We start from the raw sequence: 15,933 nt of genomic DNA on the forward strand, positions 1-15,933 counted from the left end.
AAAGACAAGTATGCACCAATCAGTGACGAATCGTATGTTGGAGTTCATTGAGTAACATTCTGACGCAATACATTGAAGAAACTGTTTCTCCAATCCACCATGCATGTTAACCAAGCGACAAAAGCTTGTGAGAGCTTCCAGGTCCACGCGATGAATTCCACTGTCGTGCCAGCCCGTGCCTTGGCAGCTATGAACATTATAGGGCGTCTTTTACAAAATGTCATGTCTTAGGTGAGGCGCTGCGCAAAAAAACAGTATTTTTTACGGCTTTCACGTTTACATATGCATGCGGTTACTCCTTGAAAGGTGTTCTGATATAATGAAGCCTAAATATTTGGATTACGAAACTCTTGTAAGTTGGCTGCCATCGACTAAATAGTCGTATCAGAAGGGGCTACGTCCAGTGGTAAATGACACCACAACTGTTTTACCTCAGTTGATGTTGATTTGCCACATTTTGTAGGCAGTAGTCGTTACACATAGCCGCAGTTTAAGCACCTTGGCGACACCCGAGCACATCACGCTCGCAAGCAAACTAACCTAAGAGAATACGTATGTGTTGCGCTTATATGTGGCAAACAAATTCCCTTGAGTTGCAAGAGCGAGTTTAGTGGTACTTACCCGTAACCACAAAGAACTTTACTTACCAATGATCACCGGGTTGGCCAGAGATAAAGGGATTATCGCCAGCCCGCTGATGCCCCAACAAGCTGCGGTGCGTTCGGTGCCAACTTGATCGGCTATGACTACGCACTTGACGCATCTGATGAAGCCCATCGCCATGCCGTGTATCGCAAGTACGACAGAAAGGCCAGCGATTTCCATCACATGAGGCAGCGCCGCCAGAGAGATGGAAGAAAATGCGAAAGTGACCACATAGACAGATGAACGGCTGTATCCTGTGCAATCGGCAATCACTGGTAGTAAGCCACTCCCTATGAACTGTCCCAGGAACCATACAGTGACTAGGCGTTCGCTGGCCTCCATTGTTAGGACCCGATCTTCACCATACTCTACAGCCGTGGCGAGAAAAACTATTTCAGTGTAGTCTCCAGCTACAATCGCGAATACTAATATGTAAAACGCTGGCTCATGTAACAAGGACAGAGCGAGTCGTAGGGGGCAGCTTTGATTCGGTGCGATCGTCTCTACTCGGCAAGTGCTGTGTTCGGGCTCTGAACTGCGCATTGTGGTTTTCTGTGCTGCTTTCGAAAGAAACGTTTGCTCCCTTCGAGTGCTCACAGAATTCTTAAGTGACGTTTTCCGACTATATTTGTCATACATTTCAGCGTGAAATGAATCATTTCCTCCTACATAAGGAAACCCATGTGAGTATATATTTCTCCCGGTAACACTACTCTTTACAACAGCAAATTCTTGCTTGTGTTCATTGTTTCCTTCAATTTCGAGAACGGTCGCAGGCTTACATGTGTGCAGGAACGTATTTTTGTTTGAGCAAGTGATCGCCGGGATAGCAACAATATTGGAAATAAGGCGTGACGGATTCCTTTTTAGCGAGCAAGTAAATCTTATCCGGTGCGCTTCCCTCAAAAGCATAGAAAGTGGTACAGCATGCAGGAGTATCCCGCCGAGTATGGCCAACGCTCCAGCGAAGCCATAGGTCTCCTCTAGCGATGACAACAGCGCTTGACCCGCCATGCCAGCTGCTCCCTGAGCGCAGCTGATGAAGGATTGGGCTGTTGCCCGGTACTTGTCGAAGAACAGCATTGTGTAGATCGAAACAGATGCCATGAACAGCTTGACTGCAAAGCCTGACATGAAAGTATTCGCATCCAAGTTAGCAAATTCTCATCAGTTTTTGCAATTCTTCTTTGCTATATGTTCTATGCTCTGTTTTGTGCACTGTGTTTTGTACTCTGACCAAATTCGCACCAAAATGTTTCCGGAATCTTGGCAAGTTAAGTCTCTGCTCCCTTAGACAACGACCCCTTAATATTTACGGATAAAAAACTACGTAGGCCTTAGCAGACGCAGTGAAAACCTCTGACGTCACGGCGATTGGCGCGGAAACTTCAAGATGATGTCACCATCTGCATTTTCTGTCTGCGCTTTTCTAGCTTACCAAGCTCGTGGCAACGGCTTTTTTGATATTGTAGATGGGTAATCTACTAAGCGAAAAACAGCTTTTTTTTTCCTCTTAAGTGTTCCTTTGAAGCAGCAGCCCCATACGGTGATTACTGTAAAAATGCAACGAAGGCTGCACTGTGCCGTGCCTCTACATTGAAATTTTTTACAGGAGGTCTCATGAATTAAAACAAAAGAAGGTCGTTCACTTCAGGTGGGCCTTTTACGCCCTCATGCACATGGTATTTATTGCATAACACCTGCTTTATTGAGGTCATATTATCTCCAATACGAACGCACTATTTGACAATACGCACACAGTTTATTAGGGCGAGACACCTGCGGGGGGGGGGGGGGGGATCGGAGATCTCTGTTCGTTCCACGTTCGTTCTGGCGGTGTTACGTCACAAAATTGGGCGGTCCGCAGATCTCTTCCGCCGAGAGGAAGAGGACAGCCAATCGTCAAGCGGTGAGCGGCGAGCTTTCCGGATGTAGACGCGCATCGTTTGTCCTCGGCAAGGGGACCGTATATTTCAAAACGAAGTGTTTCTCGCCTTCTAATGAATACAGTTATACGAAAAGATATTGTTTTTCTTTTCAAGCTCAAACAGTTTCTGAAAAAGCAATAGGTTTGAGCGCTGATATTTATTGGTGTTAGTTTTTCTAACGTGCTCGCTATGTGAAGTCGCGCACGCGAAAAAAAAAAAGAGAAAAGTAGCGGTTGGCGCAGTTTTTCAAGATGTCGTCAAAAGGAGCTTCTGCTGGCTTTTATAAAAGAGCACCCACAGATACCTACGCCGTCGTGCCCACTGGCGCCGTCGTTGACGAGTGAGGACCGGGACGACACGTGGCAGTAGCTGGCAGCGCTTTTGAACTAAGAAGTCCCTGCGCGTAAGACCACAGGCAGGCCCGTTCATTTTGTTCGCACTGTTCGTTTCGAGAACAGAAAGCGACGCCGCACTCCCTCATGTCTTCAAACGCATCTCGCACCTCCAACCGCAAGAGAAGCACACGTCGCAAGCGCCATTTTCTCAAAATCAGCTCTTGCGGCAGCCGCAACCGCCGCATCATGCCGTGCGAAGCCGTTTGTTCGCTCGAGAGAACGCGTGCGAACGGTCTCGCACTCCGTTCGTTTGTAGCAGACGACATGCTCGTTATGGCGCGGTATGACGTCACCAAAAAATAAAAGATCAAGCAAAAAGAAAAATGGCTACGCCCCTCAGAGACGTGGTTTTTACCGGCTTCGGCCAATCGCGTACGCCGCCAGAATGGGTACAGAACGAACGGCGCAGAACAGAGATCTCCGATCACCCCACTCGTTATGCCGCGATATGACGTCACCAACAAAGAAAAGATCAAGCAAAAAAAAAAGAAATGGTGACACCCCCCGGCCTTGAGTGGCATCTCCCGCTTCAGCCAATCAGCGCGCTTGTTCTTCCCCAGCAGACGAAAAAGCGGAACGAACAGATCTCCGATCGCCCCCCTGCACAGTGAATAATAGATGTGAAGCGGCAGAACAACAATGGTGCTCTAATACATTAGTAGCATTATGTCACGCGCGAGCTGCCTCACGAGGTGTCTCAAACTCACATCAGCTAACGGGCCGCAGTCACGGAAATTCATTCCCACAAGGGCCAGGACAGTGACGAAAGTAGGAGGGGTGCAGGTGGGGTGGGGGATGGGTTGTACCAAATGTCAGCTAACGTTGCCATTTGAAAGGAGACCTTTCCCGTATCTCATGTATATGTCATTTATGAACGGGATATGGCACCAGCGTTACAACGACATATCGATGCATATCTAAGAAATTACTGTAATCTGGACGCTGATTTTAAAATATAAGGTAATGTTTCACGGTTATGTATCAACACACAGTGACTGCAGGGTGTGCCTTAGGAAAAAAAATGCTTTAGACCAGTCATGCATGTGTAGCTTATGAACCTACTTATTAAGAAAATAATAAAAAAAAAATGGGACGAAGACGGTCATGTGCGGGCCGCGTGTCGCGTCTTTGAGACCCCTGCTATAGACAATCTACGGACAAGAATGACGAGCAGATACAAAGGGTAGACGAACATATTGCGCTTTTGTCCATTTTCTACATTACACTGTCTTCCGTACTCAGAAAAACGCCCAAGAGAAGGCTGTAACACGTGTAGTCAATTACACAAGCGCGCATGACACCTTCGATCACAGAACAAGCAACCGAGATTTCGAACAAGTCTTGTGGCAGGCGTTTAGTGCGGTCTTCAGCGTGACTGGCGAGTTAAACGTGCCCACCTTGAGAGTGATGTAAGTGAGACCATAACGGAATCTATTGCACGATGCTTAATTGTTCAAACGCACACGTGCAATCTTAAGCCACAATATGAACTTGTAGACGGCTAATAACTTTTAGCAGGCCTACACAGATCTCTTTCCTGTGGCCAGAACTTGTAAATATTAGATCATGTTCACTCACCAGATCCTCACCATTTTAGAGTTCGTTTTAACGAAAAACATCGTGCGTTCTCATAGTAACAGCGTGTATTTAGGGGTTTTTGGTATAAGACGTCGTAGTGGAATACTTTCCAAACTGTGTAAGTTTTGCTTATTTAAAAATGAAAGCTCTTACCATAAGCACCCCCAAAAATTGCGCTCATCCATTCCACATTTGGCGCGAATGCAGACGCAATAACAGCTGCACTGGTAATGGCAGCGGCCATAACAGCAATGTTGGATAGGCTGATGCGCCGCTGAAGGAAAGCTATTCCGAGAGCTGTAAGGAATATTTCATCAGCATTACTAATCAGTGTATGTCACTAAATTTACATAGGAAAAGCAACCTATGTGTTATGTGTCGATATTTTGTAGTCTAAAAATCAGTACGTACCACATGCATTTACGTGTAGCTGCCCCAAGTGCTGGTGCGGCTCTATACTATCTGGATACGATGAATTTGCGCAGACACTTGAAACCGTAAAAAGCCAGTCACATACTTGTGCAACAAAGAAATATATGATTCGTGTTTGTGCTCACAGTATAACCACTTCGGTTTAGGCAAAAAAAAAAGAGTTTGATAGGTGTACCTTATTGCAAAAACTGGCTCGAGTCGCTACAAAATTTCAGAGTACCGCGAAAGTAGGCTGCACGCTGGCAACATTGGGTGGCGGCGGCCATGTCTCTTCGAGACCGTCCGGCGCGTTGCTAGCGTGCGTTGAGAAGTGACCGGTATTTTCGCCTCGATGCCATGTTACGCTCGGCGGAACTATATTGTGTGTGTGTGTTTCTTCAAGAGGATGTCAGAAGTGATTTCGCGTCATCAATAGTTATGAATCGACTGCGCGGTTAACGGTGTAACTAATGAAACGTGCGGCGAATGTTGTCATGAGTTCGCGAACTGTCTTCGTGGCTTCACCGGTCTCTTTTCGTGTCACGGCCGTATGTGTTCGCTAGGTCCGGAGCTGTCAACATAGTTGCATTAGCTCAGTGACTTCGTGCGAGATTCCATTTACTTCGACACTTGGTGAATCTCGACGGTTTGCGCTAGCTTTGCAGTCGGTGTTCAGGTTCACTTCATAGCGTACTCGAGAACAACATCGTGAACATTCAACATTGTGTCCTTCGACTGATTGCTGACGCACACCTTGCTTGCGCACCATGCTTGCTGTTCAACTGGGCGTTATGTGTAATAGAAGTGGTGTGTCTAAGGCAATTGGAAGTTTATTTATGACTAGGTTCCGAACGCTAGCAGCCAAACGCACGGGCCAATAGGCGTGCGGTACGTAAGGCACATCTTATTTTGCGAATACGCTGTCATTTCCTAACAGGTACGTAGTAAATCTCCAATGTTATTCACCGCGTGTTTACAGGAGGTTTTCAGGGCCCTAGATTGGGAAGAGTTAGGGATAAGAGTTAATGGAGAGTATCTCAGTAACCTACGATTCGCTGACGACATTGCATTGATGAGTAACGCGGGAGACGAATTGCAGCTCATGATTACTGAACTGGATACGGAAAGTAGAAGAGTAGGTCTGAAAATTAATATGCATAAAACTAAAGTAATGTGGAACAATCTTGGCAGAGAACATCGCTTTGCGATAGGTGGCGAGACACTGGAAGTTGTAAAGGAGTACGTCTACTTAGGACAGGTAGTAACCGCGGAGCCGAACCATGAGAGTGAAATAACTAGAAGAATAAGGATGGGTTGGGGCTCATTCGGGAAGCATTATCAAATCATGACTGGTAATCTACCACTATCCCTCAAGAGGAAGGTATATAACAGCTGTATCTTACCGGTACTTACCTACGGAGCAGAAACCTGGAGACTTACAAAGAGGGTTCAACTTAAATTGAGGACGACGCAGCGAGCGATGGAAAGGAAAATGATAGGTGTAACCTTAAGAGACAGGAAGAGAGCAGAGTGGGTCAGGGAACAAACGGGGGTTAAGGACATCATAGTTGAAATCAAGAAGAAGAAATGGATATGGGCCGGGCACGTAGCACGTCGGCAGGATAACCGGTGGTCATTAAGGGTAACTGACTGGATTCCAAGAGATGGCAAACGCGTGAGGGGGAGACAGAAAATTAGGTGGGTAGATGAGATTAAGAAGTTTGCAGGTATTACGTGGCAGCAGAAAGCACAGGACCGGGTTGATTGGCGGAACATGGGAGAGGCATTTGCCCTGCAGTGGGCGTAGACAGGCTGATGATGATGATGATGATGACGTAGTAAATGGGCAATCAGAAATGATTTACATCACTAAATAATTGTTTATAATCCTATTTTTTCTCTCTTTAATATTCGCAACGTTGCAGTGCATTTGCAAATATTTTGCTGTGTTCCGACAAACAGTTTTTTTGTTGTTGTTGTTGACGCCAGTTCGTAAACAGCTGGGGATCTGCACCGCTTTTATTTTCAACTTTTTTTTCATAATGCACTCTTATTAAAATTTTCTCGGCACAGTGCTTTATATTTTTTTGATCAGAAATAGCATATACCGGAAAATTTTAAAGGGCATATGCTACTGCAACACAGTATGTATATAGACCTTGGGCTCACATGAGATCGATTTCCTCAATGCGTGAGATCTGCCAATTTTCTTTTTTTTTTTTTTTTGCTGTGACCATTTCTCGCCCACTAAACATTATTGTAAAAGTACGCTCGGCGCAATGCAGCATTAGCAACATTTTGTTGGAAAAAATTTCAAAAAATACGCTTAATAGCATTGCCTTATACCAAGCTTATCAACAGAGTTCCACACTTCTGTTTTGCGCAATGGGAAATGGTCATGCTACAATTGCCTTCAAGGTATACTAGTAAACAGTTTTTATTTTAATAAATCCTTGATTTCGCTCTTGTGCGTGACACACTTATTCCTCGAAATGCACGCACAATCTGTCCAACAGGTCGAGATATAAACAACCGAGCAAGTACCAAGGCGTGTATACATGTAGTTTTCAATATCGCTGATCATAGCGAACCGAAAAGGTGAAGTTTCTTTTCGCATGAGAGCTTTTCCCGCAAACTTTGTGCATTTCACTGCAGAAAGGAGTGTTCTTCGAGATGAAGGCCAGAAAATTTTAGAATCGCTCCTTTGTTGCTGTTATTTTCTTATCGCAGTGGTGTTGAGGGCGTTTTGAGAGCAAACCCCCCGATTATGCCGTGCCCGCATAATCGGGGGGTTTGCTCAAAATTCGGGAGTCTCCCATGCAAATCGGAGAGTTGGCATGTGTGCGCGTACGCTGCGAGGCCTAGCTCCTTCGCCAAGACCGTCCGCTTCGTCTCTTGGGGTCTTCGTCCACCTTTCATGGGACTTCACGATGAACCCGCAGCCATAGTTTCAGTCTTGTTTCATAGAACGTCTGATTGCGAGGACATGGCTTGCATCGACGTGAAAGGCACGTGTTAACACAGTACAAAGACGCTGCTGCCTCGAGCACGGCAGCACGCGTCAACGCAGTGAAAAAAAAGCCGGCAGATCCCACGCATTGTGGGAATCGATGTAATGCGAAGCAGCCAGCAAAGAGCTGCATACATCGTCTTGTATGTCATTGAGGAAAATGGATATCATAGTTTTTATGTTAATTCCTATTATTTATGTTCGTCACACAGTAATGTCGCGCAATACCAACTTCGGGGTATATCAAGCTAGCGAAACGGCCGCCAGCGCACCATGAGCGTGGCACGTAAGTCATGCTGTACATGACATGTGTGTCATGACTTTCATGTTAACTCGTGTTATTTATGTTCGTCACACAACCACGTCGCAAGATACCAATTTCGGTGTATATCAAGCTAGCAAAATGGCCGCCAGCGCACCATGAGCGTGGCACGTAAGTCATGCTGTACGTGGCATGCGTGTCATGATTTTTATGTTAACTCGTGTTATTTATGTTCGTCACACAGTCACGTCGCAAGATACCAATTTTGGTGCATATAAAGCTAGCGAAACGGCCGCCAGCGCCCCATGAGCGTGGCACGTAAGTCATGCTGTACATGACATGCGTGTCATGATTTTCATGTTAACTCGTGTTTTTATGTTCGTTACACAGTCACGTCGCAAGATACCAATTTTGGTGTATATAAAGCTAGCGAAACGGCCGCCAGCGCCCCATGAGCGTGGCACGTAAGTCATGCTGTACATGACATGCGTGTCATGATTTTCATGTTAACTCGTGTTTTTATGTTCGTCACACAGTCACGTCACGCAATACCAATTTCGGGGTAGATCGAGCTAGCGAAATGGCCGCAAGCGCCCCATGAGCGTGGCACGTAAGTCATGCTGTACATGACATGCATTTCATGATTTTCATGTTAACTCGTGTGTTATTTATGTTCGTCACACAGTCACGTCACGCAATACCAATTTCGGGGTAAATCAAGCTAGCGAAACGGCCGCCAGCTCACCATGAGCGTGGCATGTAAATCATACTGTACATGACATGCGTGTCATAATTTTCATGTTATGACTAGTCATTTATGTTCGTCATACAGTCATGTTACGCCATACCAATTTTGGTGTACATTCGATTAACGAAGCGACCAGGAGAGCACAAAGTCGTAGGCGGCTAGATAGATAGATAGATAGATAGATAGATAGATAGATAGATAGATAGATAGATAGATAGATAGATAGATAGATAGATAGATAGATAGATAGATAGATAGATAGATAGATAGATAGATAGATAGATAGATAGATAGATAGATACGCTCAAAGTCGCAGAAGTTCGCTAAGAAATGCTTCGCATTTAAAAAAGAAAACAAACGCGACGTCAACGCCAAATGTAATCTAAACGCGAAGGTGCATAAAGGCCTCTAAGATTTGCGCGCACAATCTCTGAGGCAACGACGCACCGATGACCGTCGCGCAGAGCGCATGCCCGCACCCGCCGCGGCTGCCGCGTCTTTCGCGACAGCGCGGGCAGCCCCTGTTCGTACCTGTGCGCTGGCGTACGTTCGTATCAAACGTCACCGGGTGAAAATTGGTTCGCAACAACCGTACTCCAATACACTGCAGGCTAATGGGCCCTAGCCAGGACCACAGAAAAATTCGTATCACCCCGAAGTTAGTACGAGCCGTGATCGAATCACCGAGGTTTTACTGTAATGGGTTTGCAGAGAAACGCTTGTTCAATCTCGAAATACTTTCGCGGCTGTAGGGGACTTCGCTGGTAAGTGCCATATTTTTTAATATACCATAATGAAAAATACAGCGCCACTTCTTCCCAGTGTCCAGTGCCATGCATGATTATGTGCCCGGTGTCGCACCGAATGCTGGAGCACTGGAGCGACGCAGTACATTGGGGGCGCAGGATACTGGTTCGCAGTAGGGATCTAGAGCTTTAAGTCCGTGGTGCCTAACTGCCATACATAAATATATATGAGTAAAGACAGCAATATAAAAAAAGTCACAGTTTCGCCGCAGCGGCGAAGCAATGAATGCGATAGCAATAAATTGGAATGTAACGCGAAGAACGGAAAGCAGCTTGAAATTGCCAGCGCGTCGCTCGAGCCCAAAGGACGCGCGAAAAGAACGCACACAGGACGAGCGCGAACTAATGCGTCACAGCTCGACACTTGAAGCGCACTTCTTAAACATAAAGCGGGACGCACGAAACGAACGAACAGGAACACACAAGACGAGCGCGAGCTAATCGTGACAGCTGTTACTTATTTCTGTTTGAACAGCGCGCTCCTTTCGCAAACGCGGCCGCTGCAGAGAGCGAAGCGAAGCACCCACCGGCCGCCCCTTCCTTCCTCGAAATAAGCGCACGAAATCAACCACGCCCTGTAGGGCGTGGTCGCTTTCGAATTTCGGGGTGATACGAATTTTTCTGTGGTCCCGGCCAGGGTCCATTAGCCTGCAATGTATTGGAGTACGGTTGTTGCGAACCGATTTTCACCCGGTGACGTTTGATACGAACGTACGCTAGCGCACAGGTACGAACAGGGGCTGCCCGCGCTGTCGCGAAAGACGCGGCAGCCGCGGCGGGTGCGGGCATGCGCTCTGCGCGACCGTCATCGGTGCGTCGTTGCCTCAGAGATTGTGCGCGCGAATCTTGGAGGCCTTTATGCACCTTCGCGTTTAGATTACATTTGGCGTTGACGTCGCGTTTGTTTCCTTTTTTTTTCACTGCGTTGACGCTTGCTGCCGTGCTCGAGGCAGCAGCGTCTTTGTACTGTGTTAACACGTGCCTGTCACGTCGATGCAAGCCATGTCCTCGCAATCTGACGTTCTATGAAACAAGACAAACTATGGCTGCGGGTTCATCGTGAAGTCCCATGAAAAGTGGACGAAGACCCCAAGAGACGAAGCGGACGGTCTTGGCGAAGGAGCTAGGCCTCGCAGCGTACGCGCACACATGCCAACTCTCCGATTTGCATGGGAGACTCCCGAATTTTGAGCAAACCCCCCGATTGTGCGGGCACGGCCGTAAATCTCCCAAAAAACGCCCTCAACACCACCGCGATAAGAAAATAACAGCAACAAAGGAGCGATTCTAAAATTTTCTGGCCTTCATCTATCGCGTGCAAAGCGCTTCTTAAGGTGACTTTCGCCGCAGTACTTTAATGTTATGCAGAAAAGCGTAATAATATTAGGAAGGGGCTATTAGCGGTCACGGGTCACAACACATCTGGTTAATTAATTACACACGCGCGCGCGCACCGCATATTTACGAGTACAAGTATCATCGTTGACGTCTAAAAACACTTTATTGCCAATCATTCAGAGCTGTTCATGACGTCGGTGCGGCCCTGGGAAACACTAAATAAAAACGTATGCCAACTTTCTTTTGTCGCATACTAATTTTCCATGTTTTCTGGTGATACGAATTTCGAATGATGCGAATATTTTTGGTAACCCCGCGAGATTCGCATCACCGGGGTTTTACTGTAATTCATCGATACACTAGTGCTATCAGGTTGCAAGCTCAGAGTTTGTATCAGAGAGCCGACTGTAAGTTTTTCTCCGTTAGGATATTACTGATTTTTAGCATGTCATGGTGCAGCTCATATCAACGGCCCGAATGGGGGAGGTGTTTATATTTTGAAATGGTGGCTCAAACCCTCACTACAACTTTGGTGGAGACAACATGATCAACTTCACTGACAATGCTGGTTTAATTACCTTATTTGTACACACGGAGCACGTTTTGTCCTGTCGTAAACAGCGAGTGCTCTCTCATGTGAAAAATATCAAAGGCCTAGTGCAACAGTCTGTCGCCATAATGGACGCTGGTATACCCGCCATTTTTTATATGTTTTAGAAAGCGCCCAAGTTTATTTATTACCTGATAGGTTACTGCTCATAATGAAGGCGCTTTCCATCCAAGACGCTTGCTCCCGAGTGGTTCCAAATTTGTTCATGACGAGGACAAACAGGAGGCCAAAGCAGGTGAATGGCATTGTCAAGAGAAACGTCGAAATGGAAGCTAGTAAGGGCACACACCAGGCGCGGTCCATTTCTAGACTGAAGCAGTTGTTGGAAGAGAAACAAATGGATGGTGATGATTAGTGCTCGGATAGAAGAGCCTTGCTAAAATTCTGCTTAACATTCACTCTGCGTTACCTGATAATGTGTCCCGATGTGTTGCTACAGCCAACAACGAGACTGTGCACCGAAACTGTTCGCTGACTGCACACCGGGACAGTTCACCGAGACTAAACACCGAAACCGCCTTAAGCGGAATAGTTCTTCGCAGTAAATATATGTGACAGTAAAATGCAGTGGCTACCACGCTTGTTTTTCGTTGTGATGCAACCTACGAGGGAAGTTACTAGACCACTTGCGCGTTGCACTGCAGCGCACAGCGTAATTTCTGGGGCTTCAGATATGCATAAATCACAATAATATAACACAGACTTTATATTTGGCGCAGATTGCATGCGAATGGAAATAACGTTTCTCAGAGGAGCCGCGACAAGATTAAAAATTCAAACACAATGAATGGTGAAGATACGGTGCTACTAATGAGTCAGCGGTTCCTTCACTTCTGATCATACAAGGGTTGACCAATTGAAAGTATGGTATACATCGATATAACTGAACCATAACTTGAGACTATATGGCCGGCGCCTTAACCTACACATTACAGTAACTGGATTGAGTTCACAATTAACAAATTTACGCAAACGGTGATGAAGGGGCACAATACCATGCCGTTTCAACGTGAGAAACAGTTCCTAAATGAGTGCACGACTCATAAATAGTAAGAAAAAAAGCATGTAAATTATGACGTCATGATAGGCCCTAAAGGAAAGGAAAGGCGACGTAAAAAGAGGTGGCTTGACAGTGGCTGACAGCCTATTGTACTCTTTCAATCTTCCTCGCGAACAACGACAAAGGATACGGTGATACAGCCTCCCACGCGTAACGGCGCCCACTCTTACGCACGGTTGAAAACAAAAATCTTAGAATACTAATACACAATTGGCCAAATAAGCTTTCTTTTTAACATTGGCTTCAGCTTACGCAGTGCAAATGCACACATGGTACGCTGTTTATATATTATGCTCATGCATAGAGCACCTGCATTTGCTCAGTTTTAAAGCCATAAGTCAGTGCCTTTCAATGATAATTAGATAACTTCGGAAGTTACACACTAGAGACACATGCATAATTGAAGATATAATGAAAATCGCCTTATATGTTATGATAGAGGCTATAGTGTAGGGTCCTAAAGTCACTTGTGACAATACTTCACGTACGCCGCAATCCCAGTTCCCGACCGTTTTAAGAGACGCGTGTGATCATGACGCAACCGAACCGAACGAAATCGAACGCAACAGTTAGCAGCAACCAAACAACGCGGCAAGTCCGCAAAAACAAGCGACGTGGCGGTAGGGCAAGGTACCATGAAACAATGAATTAAGCAATTGAATCCTACAAAATGCAAATAAAACACAGCTGGCTACTTCAAATGGAAAACGAGTGTTCTCTAGGTCACGCTAGTGACCTACGACAAGAGAAATCACGAATAGGCCTTCGCCGCAACAAAACATCAGATTCGAACGTTATCCTTAATTCTGCAGCGAAGCATATTATAGAGTACCTCGAGAGAATGGAAATGTATTCAGTACAACTCACTTGAACGGTCTGCACAAACATGTGCGGTTTTCATGCGCGGAAGTTTGTGAAGAACTGTATCAACATTGCTTTTTGGGCTTGACGGTTATCCCACACTGAAACCGAAAATACCATCTCCCACTTTGTCACCCAATATGTACCTTTTTCTACATGAGAGTTACATACCAGATCCACTTTGCCAGGTTCAGACCGCGATACAGCTGCCCCCCTGGTGGTTTTGAATAGATCGTCTAAACCAGGAAGAAAATGGTGATGGTGCTGGTCGTAGTCAGCTGCAGTTAATAACAACTGAGCCAGAGGTGACATGGTACTGCGCAGAAGCTCTCTCGTCTACGACTACGCTCTTAGCGTCGTTCAGTGAATGATGTGAACACAGCTGGCGTTGCTGTGACGCAGACCACTCCTCTAACACATCTAAGACATCGAGGAGCGATCTCTCTTGCCTTTTTGAGTTATTGCGAGCGGGAGCCGCTTGCGTGACAGCGCGGCAGCTATGTACACAGGTGCTCCCCTTGGTTTCTCTTCCGGAATGGCTGGCATCGCGGGGAACCTAGAATGTGTGCGTACACAATGCGCTACTACGCATGATAAGGGGCGTTCGGGCGTGCTATAATGTATGGTGTGCAGTCATCATCCTTTTGATCATTACACTAACTAGGTGCATGACGATGGAGGCATTGTACAACAGGCCGAATCCACAAAACTAATTTACGAGCAAATTGTCGCCTAAGAGAAATTTTGTCGCGTAAGTCGATTCACGAAGCGAAAGAAACGTCGTAAGAGGCCATCGTTATCGCATCGGCCGCTGCGGTAAATCGCGCTGCGACTGTCCAGGAACATGTCAGCGATGGTGATACAGTTGCTATATTTGGTGACGTCACTGAAAAAGGCTCGTAAGTGGATTCACGAAGCAACAAAATTGCGCAGAAACAGCGTGGCTATGAGGAAATCCCAAGAGTGGTCCGGACCACTCTTACGAACAATATGGCTGTTTAGAACATGCAACTGCGGCGGGTATCTGGGTGCCGTGGCTGATTTTAAGCTCATTCACGGTCATGTAAGGCTGCTTGATGAATGCTGGTACGTTTTAATTTATTTCGGTGCTTTGAGTTTCGTGTGTCGTTTTGCTTGTACGCTATGGACAGTATTGACACTCGCAGTCGTCCAATAAGCTGGGAGTCACAGTAATTAAAGAAGCCTATTGGGTGTCAATGGCGAAAAATTATGCATGCAAAGGCTTGTGGTTGGATTAAAACCAAAGTTCTACATCAATGGTCGATGAAGTCGAAAGCGGCTCGGTATTTGGTCAACATTTTTTGTTATGCTGTTGTGTTGCGTCCTACTTCCTCCAATGAGACGTCCAGCGTATGATGATGTACGCAGCATTGGTCAAAATTACCACCAAAGAGCTTCAGAGGAGCACATCAGCTGCATGCTATTGGAAATAAAATTGAGCGGAGCATTTCAGTTAGCCGTTATTAAAGCCTGGTATATGATTCCACAACATGTCTAGTTGGATTGCCTTTAACTACCCAATGGGCACGATCTCCGAAATGCAGCTGTCGCTATGCACTTTGGGCCTATCCAGAGCGGGCTCGTACAATGCAAATCACAGCATATTATAGAAGTTCGTTATTATGCATGAAACCACAGGGTGTGTCCAGATAAGATGGAACACGAGGTCCCGGTCACCATTCCCGATTTTGATGAAATTTACTGTAGGTCTAGGCATTACACCCAGAACAATGGTTTCCCAGTTAGTTTTGCGAAAAAAAATTTTGTTCGCCTGAAAACAAATATACAAATTTTGGCCGCAAAAAACACTTTTCCGCCAATTTCGCGATTTCTGAATTTTGAGCGCACCTAGGGAAAAAACGGTGCACTTCTTCGTCACAATATTTATTCCCCTTAAAGAACAAGTGAAATACAACCTTATGAGTCTTTTATTTCCCTTGCTTGTCGAAGCACTTTTGAAGAAAAAAATCACAAACTTGGCAAATCGCACAAAATACCTTTATTTCCGGAATTTATTGCTGCATTCAAGTTAAAGTGACGACAATAAAACTCTGTACTTATTAACTTTGATACTTTCGCTCTCTTTTAAAATGATTTGCATGGTTTTATCGCGTTCTGTTTCACTCCATAAGTGGGCTGAAACGTAAGTGATTTACCAAAAACGCCGAACTTTGAAAATGATTTTCTCAAAAAGGCCATTTTTAATTTTTTTTTAAATCCCTCTGATTGAAGTCAAGGACGTCATCTACAATTCTGCAGA

The 15,933-nt window shown here is 45.7% G+C and overlaps 2 protein-coding genes across 3 annotated transcripts in view; both read right to left on the bottom strand.

The window, feature by feature from the left end:
• LOC119390547 (monocarboxylate transporter 9) overlaps positions 1-15,933 on the bottom strand; it is a 62,508-nt gene that overhangs the window by 514 nt on the left and 46,061 nt on the right. The gene's annotated exons all lie outside the window — the stretch shown is intronic.
• Positions 12-13,986, bottom strand: LOC119388938 (monocarboxylate transporter 9). The gene is made up of 4 exons (XM_037656281.2): positions 13,824-13,986; positions 11,863-12,041; positions 4,700-4,843; positions 12-1,772 (listed from the first exon to the last, which is right to left on the bottom strand). Exons 2-4 carry the CDS (start codon positions 12,032-12,034, stop codon positions 640-642), a joined length of 1,449 nt encoding a protein of 482 aa, XP_037512209.1. The 5' UTR covers positions 12,035-12,041; positions 13,824-13,986; the 3' UTR covers positions 12-639.

The sequence above is a fragment of the Rhipicephalus sanguineus genome, chromosome 4, assembly GCF_013339695.2.
Source record: "Rhipicephalus sanguineus isolate Rsan-2018 chromosome 4, BIME_Rsan_1.4, whole genome shotgun sequence".
In the NCBI taxonomy this organism is placed as follows: Eukaryota; Metazoa; Arthropoda; class Arachnida; order Ixodida; family Ixodidae; genus Rhipicephalus; species Rhipicephalus sanguineus.

Coding starts and splice junctions, on each gene's coding strand:
- LOC119388938 (XM_037656281.2), bottom strand. CDS start 12,034: ATGGACCGCGCCTGGTGTGTGCCCTTACTAGCTTCCATTTCGACGTTT. Junction 4,844..11,862: donor TATGAGCAGTAACCTATCAG/GTAATAAATAAA, acceptor TATTCCTTACAG/CTCTCGGAATAGCTTTCCTT. Junction 1,773..4,699: donor AATTTTTGGGGGTGCTTATG/GTAAGAGCTTTC, acceptor CTTTCATGTCAG/GCTTTGCAGTCAAGCTGTTC.